Source organism: Danio rerio, chromosome 20 (assembly GCF_049306965.1).
Source record: "Danio rerio strain Tuebingen ecotype United States chromosome 20, GRCz12tu, whole genome shotgun sequence".
Classification (NCBI taxonomy): Eukaryota; Metazoa; Chordata; class Actinopteri; order Cypriniformes; family Danionidae; genus Danio; species Danio rerio.
Window position 1 is genome coordinate 4,147,501 of NC_133195.1, and position 13,467 is coordinate 4,160,967.

Here is a 13,467-nt window from a genome sequence, read left to right on the forward strand (position 1 = left end):
AAACAACTGAATCAGCTGGGTATCAATTGCGCAAAAGTGTTGCTGTCTGTGTTGTTACAATAGTAATATTTAATACTATTGTGATATTCAAGATTTGTATATTCATACAGCTCTGGATAACTTAAAACAACGATTAGACCATCAGAGCAGTGTTAATGCGTCCTGAAGTAAAGCGAAACGGCTATAAACTCCAGCAAGATTGTGATTATATGCAGAGTCATATACCTTTATCTCTAAATAAAGTATAACTATAGAAACTGTGTTCATCTTAACTTAAAGCTTCGTCGTGTTTTCTGACCTCACGCACCTGTCAGTCAGCACTCTCAAAGGTTCAAACAGAAAGCGCACAGTACGGTTACATAAAAGTTTGCGCTGTTACCTGACATCTGGTGAATGCCCATCCCTTCTGCGCAGCCACATTAACAGTGTGAGCAAATCATTGTATATGCGCTGAAAATCCGGCCGCTTTGACAGCATTGGCAATGTTTCTGGCGTTGTCTGTTGTCAAGCGGGGTTAAGTTGGTTTTGTTTTTGATATCCCTGACACATTCAGACGGTCCCTTACTAAGAGCTCCGTGCGAGCTCTCCCGGCTAAATATTGCAAGGGCTTAAACGGAGCAGTGCTTGTAATGTCTAACGAAAAAAAGTGTTAATTAGCTCAACTTTTGCAGGCAAGCGTGACACGGGGTGTGTCGCGATTCTCCCTTATCACACCGCGACACAGGATCGTAGATCTGAGTGTCGCGATTTCGATTTTATATCGTGTATCGTTACAGCCCTACAAGTTATTGTAAGCTTTAAGAAACATATTATTATTATTATTATTATTTTTATTAATAAGCTTAAGAGATTCAATATTGTACGGAATTTCAACAAGGAAAGTATTAAATATAGTTTTTTTTATTTTTTTAGGAACTTATTCTTGTTTTAAAAAAATTTACAGTGTAACACAAAAAAAATTAACAATAAGATCGAGAGCATGATCATTACCTGAGAAATACAGAAATAAATATTTTATAGACTAATTTAAATCATGTTTAAATAAAGACGATAAATAAAAAAACAACTAATTATGACAATTGAACAGACTATTGTGCATGTGATGACTTATACAATGAAACGACACTGACACATTTTGGGGAAAACAACCATTAGACTGAGAATGACCGATCAGTTTAGATCAACGATATCTATTAACTTGGAAATTGTACTAAATGTAGGCTATCTGTACTTAATCATTAGCAAAGATGTACTATGACATTTGCAATTTGATGAAATGAATGAGAAATTCAAGTCTGTTGTGAACAATTGCCAAGTGGTTTGGAGGTTTGTCCATGTTGTTTTGAGAATGTAATTTCTGTTTCAAGAAATGATCCGAACCAATGGAGAAAAACTGTAAAAAATAATAATAACTCTGATTTCCACTATATATTTCAAAACAAAGAGATCCAATTATCATCCAAAACCCAGAGAAACCGATGAGTGACAGGTGGTCTCTTAACTCCTTCCATAGCTATACATATAAAGCATCTGCTCGCAGCCACGTTTATAAACACACTTGACTCTCGGCACCATTCAGAGAGCAGATGTCTGGGTAGCCGGTCAGGGTCAGGGTGATTCGTAGTGTTTAAGGAAGAGGTCAGGGTTCAGAGGTCAAAGGTCAGCTAATAGTAATCAACTCTGGGAGTGTGTGTGCACAGCCACAACACCTCCTAAACATCTTCCAATACACACACTGCGCTGGGAAATGAGTCAATATCAAATCAATATGCTCAACAGAATTAATGAAGGTAAACATAGGTACAACACCGTGGTGAATGTAGCATTCTGTTGAAGAGTCTAAGACAGCCCAGATAGCATACGAATGTGTGTCACTATACACTATCTATCTATCTATCTATCTATCTATCTATCTATCTATCTATCTATCTATCTATCTATCTATCTATCTATCTATCTATCTATCTATCTATCTATCTATCTATCTATCTGTCTATCTATCCATCTGTCTATCTATCCATCCATCCATCCATCCATCCATCCATCCATCCATCCATCCATCCATCCATCCATCCATCTATCTGTCAGCTAAGTCTATCTATCTATCTATCTATCTATCTATCTATCTATCTATCTATCTATCTATCTATCTATCTATCTATCTATCTATCTATCTATCTATCTATCTATTTATCCATCCATCCATCCATCCATCCATCCATCCATCCATCTATCTATCTGTCAGCTAAGTCTATCTATCTATCTATCTATCTATCTATCTATCTATCTATCTATCTATCTATCTATCTATCTATCTATCTATCTATCTATCTATCTATCTATCTATCTATCTATCTATCTATCTATTTATCCATCCATCCATCCATCCATCCATCCATCTATCTATCTGTCGGCTAAGTCTATTTATCTATCTATCTATCTGTCTGTCCGTCCGTCCGTCCGTCCGTCCGCCCGCCCGCCCATCCATCCATCCATCCATCCATCCATCCATCCATCCATCCATCCATCTATCTATCTATCTATCTACCTGTCTGTCTGTCTGTCTATCTGTCTATCTGTCGTTCTATCTACCTACCTACCTACCTACCTACCTACCTACCTACCTACCTACCTATCTATCTATCTATCTATCTATCTATCCATCCATCCATCCATCCATCCATCCATCCATCCATCCATCCATCCATCCATCCATCCATCCATCCATCCATTTATCTATCTGTCAGCTAAGTCTATTTATCTATCTATCTATCTATCTATCTATCTATCTATCTATCTATCTATCTATCTATCTATCTATCTATCTATCTATCTATCTATCACCCCAGTGACGGCTGGCGTACCTTTATTTCTGAGAGTGTGTTGATGCTTTTACTTTGTAATATTTCTATAATTTGATACAGTTTGTTATGATGTATCTGTCACTACTTGTGTACGCTAACAAATAAATACAAATGAATTATAATTATATTAATTCCTAAAATGATATTATACAGGTAGTTCCTAAAAATTTGGCTTGACGACCAAGTAAAAATGTGGGTCTCATGGCCAAACCAGTTGAGAACCCCTGATTTAAAGAATCAGCCTGTATCTTCTGCATCTTAATACACAGAATAAAATGTGCCCAAGCAGGTTATTATGTGTAGTCCAGCATTGAAAGACATCACTCTCTTCTAAAAGATTATAATGGACTGGAATCAGTAGACATCACAAATCTCCAACCTCATGTTTTATTCACCAAAATCCTCACACATGCCTTATCTAAGTCATTCATAGTTCATTTTTGGTTCACAAAATCAGTCATCACTTTAATAACAAACACCCATAAATTTCTCCAATGTAGCATGAGAGAAATCCAGGCCAAATGTGGGGCTAAAGGTATAATCTAATTGAATTGATCAAACTAACAGCTTCATGCAATGTGTGTCAAATTATCTCCATCTGAATCCATTAAAGTGCATCAAGAAAAAAAGAAAAGGCCCAGCGGGGGGGTAGAATTTAGACTGACTCACTCAGATCCTCCCCGCCTACAATAAAACACACACACACACACACACACACACACACGCACATGCAAGCTTTCCTCAATTTTCTACTACTCCCTGCAACAGCAGCACACACACATACTGTACAGCATAAGGCACTTACTGTGACCTACTCACACACATATTCCTCTTACACACACGCACACACATACGCACACACAGCAGAGCAGAGCTGAAGGGACAAGCATGAGTGGAATGCCAGTGTGTGTGTGCTGTGTGATGTAGTCTAACTCTGTGTTGTGTTTAATGAAGATGCTTAAGTAGTCAGAGCCGAAATGTGAAGCATGTCCTGCAGCGCTTTTTCACAAGAACGTGTGTTTGTTAACCCAAAATCACAGCTCTCCTAATACACAGAGTCAGAGATCGGTATTTTTTTTTTTTTTTTGAGAAGATCAAACCCTAAAATCTGTTTTGGTGGTAAACCATGGACTCTGGGAAAATATGCAAAAGCTGTCACTGGGGAAGTTCATCCTTAAAATGCATGGCTTTATGTCTTATTGCCACTAGCCACTAAAAGGTGAATCTATTTTTTCTGTCTAGCTGTCCATCCATTCATCCATCCATCCATCCATCCATGTGTCTGTCAAATAAACTAAGTCTATCTATATATCTATCTGTCTGTCCGTCCGTCCGTCCGTCCGTCCATCTATCTATCACCACCCACCCAGCCAACCACCCATCCATCCATCCATCCATCCATCCATCCATCCATCTATCTATCTATCTATCTATCTATCTATCTATCTATCTATCTATCTATCTATCTATCTATCTATCTATCTATCTATCTATCTGTCTGTCTAGCTGTCCATCCCTCCATCCATCCATCCATACATCCATCCATGTATCTGTCTAATAAGCTAAGTCTATATATATATATATGTATCTATCTATCTGTCTGTCCATCCGTCCGTCCGTCCATCCATCCATCCATCTATCTGTCTGTCCATCCGTCCGTCCGTCCATCCATCCATCCATCTATCTATCGCCACCCACCCAGCCATCCATCCATCCATCCATCCATCCATCCATCCATCCATCTATCTATCTATCTATCTATCTATCTATCTATCTATCTATCTATCTATCTATCTATCTATCTATCTATCTATCTATCTATCTATCTATCTATCTATCTACCCACCCATCTATCCATCCATCCATCTATTCACCCACCAATCTATCCATCCATCCATCCATCTATCCACCCACCCATCTATCCATCCATCCATCTATTCACCCACCCATCTATCCATCCATCCATCCATCCACCCATCTATCCATCCATCTATCTACCCACCCATCTATCTATCCATCTACCCATCCATCTATCCACCCACCCACATATCTTTCCATCCATCCATCCATCCACCCATCCATCCTTCCATCTGTCCACCCACCCATCTATCCATCCATCCATCTTTCCATCTGTCCACACAACCATCCATCCACCCACCCACCCACCCATCTATCCGTCCATCCATCCAATCCATCCATCCATCCATCCATTCTCAGTCAAAAGGGAATTCAAATAACACTGCATTTCTAGAAATGTTAGTTAAGTAAGTTTCTATAATAAACTATAGGCTTATTACTGAATGTCAAACTCTTTTGTGGCAGAAATTATATTTTAGCCCCTTTTGGTTTGCTACAGAACAAACCATCATTATACAATAACTTGCCTAATTACTCTAACCTGCCTGGTTGACCTAATCAACCTAGTACAGGCTTTAAATGTCACTTTAAGCTGTATAGAAGTGTCTTGAAAAATATCTAGTCAAATATTATTTACTGTCATCATGGCAAAGATAAAATAAATCAGTTATTAGAAATGAGTTATTAAACTATTATGTTTAGAAATGTGTTGAAAAAGTCTGCTCTCCGCTAATAATTCTGACTTCAACTGTATACACACACACACATACACACACACACACACACACACACAATAGGATGCTAAATAATGTTATAATTAAAATGTGATACAATATTTTTTTAAATATTATAACCACCATGTTTCAGATTATTTCTTAGAAGTAAGAGCATGTATACCCTTTGCATAAAACATCTGACGATTTAACAATGTACACAAACAAAGATCAATATGAAATAAATAAACATCAACACCACTTTGCTCCATGAGTATAGTTTTACTAACCTAAAAACATTAATAACAAAAGCACTTTAAACAGAGTCCTGTTATTTCGTTGCCGTCTTGGCCAACTGTTTTGTTTTTTGAACATTTTATTAATTGTTTGGTCATATTTCAGTATCAATACTTTAAACATTGCATTGGAACAAAAAAAAAACAACTACATTGCATGGTCTGCTAATAACAACAAAGGTATCATTTATCGTAACCATTGCAATATTTACATCTGCGATAGTTTGTCAATTTCGATATACTGTTTTGTGCAGCCCTATTACATTTACACAAATAAATTGCTCAAACTACTTATTTAGAATGAGCTGAAACAACAAAAATATTATGATTTTTTTAAGACAACTTATTTGTTTTAAGTTCAATCCACTTAAATTTATCAAAGCCAAATAACTTTATGGATTTGTGTTTTGACAATGTAGATGAATTGTGTTGAACCCTGCAGTTTTGACAGGGTAGGGAGCTTTATTTTTAGTTCTGCAACAAACTGTGGAAGCCCTGTTGTCAGACACTTCTGAAAGCCAAATGTACACAAACAAACAATAATGAAATGACAAAATGCAATAAGAGTCTGTGGTGAGGGCGCAGCCAGCAATTCTGGGCCTTATGAAAGAATATTTGAGGTTGGGCCCCTTGCTAATGCTGTTAAAACCAATAAAGCAGATCTCTGGGTGGCCCCCGAAGAGAGTGGCCCCTTAGAATCATCCTTAGCTGCGCCCCTGGCCTGAGATACTTAATAATGCACTCAAAAATATGAGTTTTGCTGCTTGTAAACTACTTGTTTAAAATGAGCTGAAACAACAAAATTCTAGAGATTTGGGGGGATTAAATTGTTTATGTTTAATCTATTTAAATTTGTTACCTTAAATTAATGGATATGTGTTGGGACAACATGAATGAATTGTGTGAACCCCTGCATGATTTTACAGTGTGGGACGTTTTTGATTTGTTAGCTACAAACACAATAATACATGTTTTATTTTATTTTATTTTTTTACAAAAAAAAGTTAGTTTATCATGGTGGTATTCAGAGAAATGCCTTAGAGTACCATGAATTCCAGTGGCTAATTATCATGAACTCAAGACTCAAGAGGTCTGTTACCATAGTTTAATACAATCACTTAAAAATTCTAAATTGTTGATTAGATTAAAACTTTTAATTTGGCAGAATAATTTTATTAAGTTTTCCAAACAAGAAAATATTGATCATTACATCAACTTAAAAATGCGGCTAATTTAAAGGTAAATATATGTCAATTAGTTGAAAACAATATTTAACTTGCAGCAACCCCGAAAAAATTAGGTTGATAACTCAGTTTTTTCACACTAATGGGGCTGTTTTTTATTTTTAAGTGCACACACTGATGTTTTTGTAATTTTCATACTGTTTATATGGGACAGTAGTACATGTTTTTGCTTTGTAAAACAATGACAATCTGTGGTTTAAAACAAATAAAACACAGAAAACGGGTTGAAAACAGTTGAAAACAAACAAAAACACTAAAATCTTTCAGCTACTTAATTTATTTGATGATCTAAACTTGAAAACCTACATGTAACTAAGGACATAACACTGGATTTGTTTTAAATTTTAATTAAAAAACTAATTTTCAGTACTCGACTTAAATGGAGTTTATGTTACGTAAAAATGCCTCTGATTGAAGAGGAAATTAAGGGTCATTTGGCTAACCTAATAAAATGTGTTGTCTGAACTTTGTTGGATGTTTTTGTAACTTGAATATATTAATGCAAAATGTTGCGTTATTTTTTGTTTGGTCTAAGCAACATTTTTTAGAGTGTCTGTACATGTACAATATGCCCCAATAAAAGCTCCAGTATGCTGCTCATGATTACCTTGTGCTGTTTCCACATGGCGGCCAGCGGCTTCACGTCGTGTTTCCCGTGTTTGCCCTCCTCCAGACACTGGTAGCACACGGGGGTCCTGCAGCTGGCGCAGTACATGCTGTAGTTCTCCGCCTCGTGATCCACGCAGGTCGGCTGTTTGCGCGCGGGGGCGCCGGGCGGCTGTGCGCTCCCCGCCTGCGCTTGGGTCGGCGGCAGCAGCCGGTGCTTGGCCAGCGGTCCGCGGGAGGGGTGACATCGCTGCTGGCACGGGGAGCAGTAAAACACGTCGCACTGCTCGCACATGACCGTGGCGTCCACCGGGTTGCGGTCGCACAGCTGGCACTTGACGGAGGCGGCGCGGCTCTGCTGGTAGCGGGACACGATCGCCTCGAGCAGCCGGTTGCGCTGGAGTCCCCGGAGCCCGCGCTCGTCCAGGGACACGCTGCGGTGGCACAGCGGGCAGGTGATGGAGCAGTGGCGGTGCATGAGCGCCGGCGGGAACACTCGCACGCCGTTGGGAGACTTGAGGCACGGCGTGTAAGACCCGTAGCCGCTGTCCGTCTCGCTATACATGCTCATCTTATCCATGTCCAGATAATCATAGTCCGAGGTGCCGGAGCTTCGATTCTGTGGAGGGGTCTCTCCCTCCGGGGTCTGCACGGTGATATTCCGGGCACACGCGAGGCAGACATTGTGAGAGCACGGTAAAATAATGGGCTCCTTGAAGAGAGAACCGCAAACCGGGCATTTGAGCTCTTCTTCCATCGCGTCCATAAACACACACGCTCGTACGCGCAGCCGTTGAATGAAATCAGAGCAGCACTACCAGACGCGGACAGCTCCCGTTTCGCGCTTCGCGCATGCGCAGTGACAGAACGCTTGTGGGCGTTGTAGTCCCCACGCTGATCCACGTCGCGTGAGGTGAGCGCGTAAAAACTACAACTCCCTTAATCCCCCTAATTAAATGCGGCGAGAAGAATTTGTATTTTCGTCCCGTATTCCAGGGTCACAGGTTCGGGGGGGCTCATTTGCAATTAAAAGAAGCCCGTGTGTAAACAACCCCTGAAAAGGAGGGCAAGCGTTGAAATTGTGATGGCATCCGAGAGAGAGCTGACCAGCAGCCTGTTTCTGTGAGTGGCCGTGAATAATTAGGGCAAAGAATTTATCCCAGCAAGAATCGAGCTGCTTTCAGCTGATCCAGCCCACTGAGTCTAATTACAGCACAGAATTAATTAACACTTCATCACTTTCACTATGCGCAGACAGACTTATTTCATACTCTACTACAGATTCTATCTTCCCGTCTTAACACATTTTTTTTAATCTTAACAAACAAAACACCATGTTCTTTAATTTTAAAGTCTGTTTTACCAGGATTGCTATATATATATATATATATATATATATATATATATATATATATATATATATATATATATATATAATAAACAAGCAAAAAAAAAATATATATATATATATATAATGTTTAAAATTAAGATATTTACAAATTATATTAAAATAGACCACTATTAATTAATACTTTACTATAACTAAATAAATATTTAATAAAATAAATAATGTAAAAAATAAATATTTATAAAAATAAATAAATAAATAAATATAAAAATTAATTAAATAAATACATATATATATATATATATATATATATATATATATATATATATATATATATATATATATATATATATATATATATATATATATATATATATATATATATATGCAAATGTCAAGCTTGCCATGAAAAAAATGAACTTTCACCAAAATACAGAAACCGCATCTAAGTTTTTTGTATAAGCAAGTTTTTTAAAGTACTTTAGAAATACTCAAAAATGTATCTGTCAATGTTTTCAAACTATTATATTTGGTTTACCAAAGTCAGACAAGTGGCAATTTCACATCTGTCACATCCATAACGACACTTTTTCCTCATAAATATGAAAATATGAAATAAAATAAAGTCAATCATTTTTGTTCTGTAGTGATTCATCTTTTATCTATTTGTTTAACATTATTTCTTTAGGGTTGTGTAGTTTAATTCACAGAATTTCCACAAAGTATGTTGTATACTCACATTCTTTTTAGATCACATCCAGAACGCATGTTTATTTTCCTCATTTAAAGTACAAAACATGTTTAAAGATTGATGTTTTCCTGGTTCTTTAACTCTGTGGCCAGTTCTTCAGGAAAATATAAACAGATGTTTCTATATAATGTTAAAATATACTTATGTGAATTTATGTTTTGAGATTTTTCTGCAAACACATTCATATCGCTGAAATTGCTCATGTATATATTTATTTAAATGTTGTTTTATGGTTGAGGTTGGTGATCTTGTTGTGGTGAGTTGCTAAGTTGGTGATGTTCCATTAATGATTTGCTCGTCCACTTTTTAAGAATATGGAAATGGATTTTTTCTCTATTTTATCCTCAACAGTTTTTAAATATGTATAAATCAGTCTTATTGGACTTGTTTGTATAATTTTGTTCAATTGTCAAATAAAGCAATCAAAAATAAAAAATTATTATAATAAATTTTTATATTTACACAGATTAAAGTGTATTTTTATATTTAATTTATAGTTGGATGCATTTTCACATCTACATTTATATTGTATAAATATAATTAATAGACATTAATATCTACATATAATACATTTTGACTACGTGTGTGTGTGTGTGAATGACTTATGTTTTCTTGTGTGTGTGTGTGTGTGTGTGTGTGTGTGTGTGAATCACAATTTGCATAGTTTATTATAATAATTTTTTATTACTTTATTTCTTTGATAATTATAATAATACACCACTACCACTTAAGGATTATAGACAATTTTAATTTTAAAAAGAGAACATTTTATTTCAGTTACAATTTTAATATAATGCATTTTGTAAATTATTATAAAATTCAATATTAAATAATTACATAATTACCTATACATAACTAACAATTTAGTAATTAAAAAAACTTTATTTGTATTATTGTACTACTACCACATAATTTAACATTTGATAGACACATAATTCATAAATACATTAATAAAAGTATAAATGTAATTAATTTACATTAATATTTATACATTTTGACATATTTATGCTTGTTTGTGTGTGTGTTTGTGTATTTGTGTACACAACTTATATTTTCACACAGTTTATGCAATTTGTATAGTTTATTATAACAATGTTATTATTACTTTATTTCTTTGATAATTATAATATATAATAATATGCCACTATCACTTTAGAATTATCAGTTAACTATTTTATTTTAAAAAATATATACTTTTTATTCCATCTTATTTTAGACATTCAAATTGTCCTATTTTATATCATTATAAATGATCTAATTAAATATATAATTAGTTATACATAATAACTTCACAATTAAAAACATAATTTGTATTATTACAATAATCTATAAGAAAAATGTGTAAATAATCATTATTGAATAAAAAAAACACATTTTAATAATATAAATTTAATAAAAAATTAAGAATACAGTGCACTGTTAAAAATGACCAATCAAACTCAAAATGTTCTACAAATTTCAGAAATTAAATGTAATAATTAATCAACATTTTACAACTAGCCTAAATGAAATTCAGCAGTTTCACAGATCTTTTTCTCAATTGGAGCAACAGCCTGTAAACAATGGCTCAATGAAAAATAATGTGTTGAGCCAACTAAAAAAACCACCATGTCTGCCTAATTAAATACTTTAAATTGTTGTAGCGTCATGCGTTTTTGGTTTAACCTAATTGAAAAATGTATATTGGTAAATTTCCTCTGCAAAAGCAACTTTACTGAATTGTTTATTCCCAGTTGTCCCAAAAGAAAAAGAATAATAAAATATACTAAATAATGATACACTAAACACTGCCACATATATTTATTTAATAGGCACTAGTGTAAATATCCTTTAAAATAACACACATTGAACATTTCAGCTGCACAGCAGACTTAATAAAACACAGAAGTTTTAGATGTTGTTGTTCTAAATTCATTATCCAAAATATCCTTATCAAAGTTTGACGAGTATCAGCACATCAACCCTTTTCCACGTGTTTTATTTTAGTGTTGTGTCAGTATGAAGTGTTTGGAGAGTTCTGACAACAAAAAACATAATACACATAAAAAAGACCTTGTGAATATTTAATCAAAGATCTGCAGTTTGGCAAAGAACAGAAAGCGCAGTATGAAAGAGAAGCAGATGAAAGGGGAATGTTTTTAATAACTCTGGGTTATTGTCAAGACTGTGGCTTTGGGATTTCTAAAAAAAAAAAAAGTCGTGCTTTTATTGAACAATTCCCTGTACAGCAGGGGGCACTACATCTAAAAGCTCAGACACCTCGAGCACGGCATTAAATGAAAGCAGCATATTGATGTTAAGCAAGTTCAATGCACTTTGTTTTTTTTATTTTTTACCAAAAATTCTGTCAGGCACAGGAGAAAAATCTGTTTTTTTTTCTTGACTGAAATGACAAGTGGTTTGAAATGCTGCTATTTCAATATTAAGAAGCAGGTTATTTATTTACATTTACACTAATACTATACAGTTTATTACAAATGATTAAAGAAGCAATGTAGAATCTGTATACAAAGCATAATGTTTACTATTATGAAATATGTAAGTGTTATACGCAGTTGCTTAAGACATTCACAAAAATGACTTACTGAAAAATGTATCTGTCAATGTTTTCAAACTATTACATTTGGTTTACCAAAGTCAGACAAGGGGCAATTTCACATCCGTCACATCCATAGCGACACTTTTTCCTCATAAATGTGAAAATATGAAATAAAATAAAGTCAATCATTTTTGTTCTGTAGTGATTCATCTTTTATCAATTTGTTTAATATTTTTTCTTTTGGGTTGTGTTTAATTCACAGAATTTCCACAAAGTATGTTGTATACTCACATTCTTTTTAGGTCACATCCGGAACGCATGTTTATTTTTCTCATTTAAAGTACAAAACATGTTTAAAGATTGATGTTTTCCTGGTTCTTTACCTCTGTGGCCAGTTCTTCGGGAAAATATAAACAGATGTTTCTATATAATGTTAAAATATACTTAAGTGAATTTATGTTTTGAGCTTTTTCTGCAAATGTCACATTCATAATGCTGAAATTGCTCATATATATATATATATATATATATTTATATATATATATATATATATATATATATATATATATATATATATATATATATATATATATATATACAGTAGAAGTCAGAATTATTAGCCCCCCTTTGAATTGTTTTTCTTTTTTTTTTATATTTTCCAAATGATGTTTAACAGAGCAAGGAAATTTTCACAGTATGTCTGATAATATTTTTTTTTCTGGAGAAAGTCTTGTTTGATTTATTTCGGCTAAAATAAAAGCAGATTTAAATTTTTTAAACACCATTTTAAGGACAAAATTATTAGCCCCTTTAAGCAATTTTTTTTTCTGACTCTCTACAGAACAAATCATCGTTATACAATAACTTGCCTAATTACCCTAACCTGCCTAGTTAACCTTATTATACCCTAGTTAAGCCTTTAAATGTCACTTTAAGCTGTATAGAAGTGTCTTGAAAAATATCTAGTCAAAAAAATTATTTACTGTCATCATAGCAAAGATAAAATAAACCAGTTATTAGAAATTAGTTATTAAAATTACTATGATTAAAAATGTGTTGAAAAAATCTTTTCACTGTTAAACAGAAATTGGGGAAAAAAAATAAACGGGGATAATAATTCAGGGGGGGCTAATAATTGACTTCAACAGTGTATATATATATAAATCTGTGGAAATCTGTGTAATTCTGCAAGTGCAGATTCCGTGTGGGCCTACATATTGTTAGGCCCACACAGAATCTGCGCACGCAG

General features: G+C 34.5%; 1 protein-coding gene across 6 annotated transcripts in view; it reads right to left on the reverse strand.

The window, feature by feature from the left end:
* trim67 (tripartite motif containing 67) overlaps positions 1-8,379 on the reverse strand; it is a 71,880-nt gene extending 63,501 nt beyond the window's left edge. For all 6 annotated transcript variants that reach the window (XR_012396304.1, XR_012396305.1, XM_073934045.1 and 3 more), the window contains exon 1: positions 7,582-8,379. Coding sequence is in view for 4 of the 6 variants with exons in the window: in XM_073934045.1 (XP_073790146.1) it covers positions 7,582-8,346 (765 nt within the window). In the remaining 2 variants the exon portion in view is untranslated. The remainder of the gene's footprint in view (positions 1-7,581) is intronic.
* Between the last annotated feature and the right edge of the window lie 5,088 nt (positions 8,380-13,467).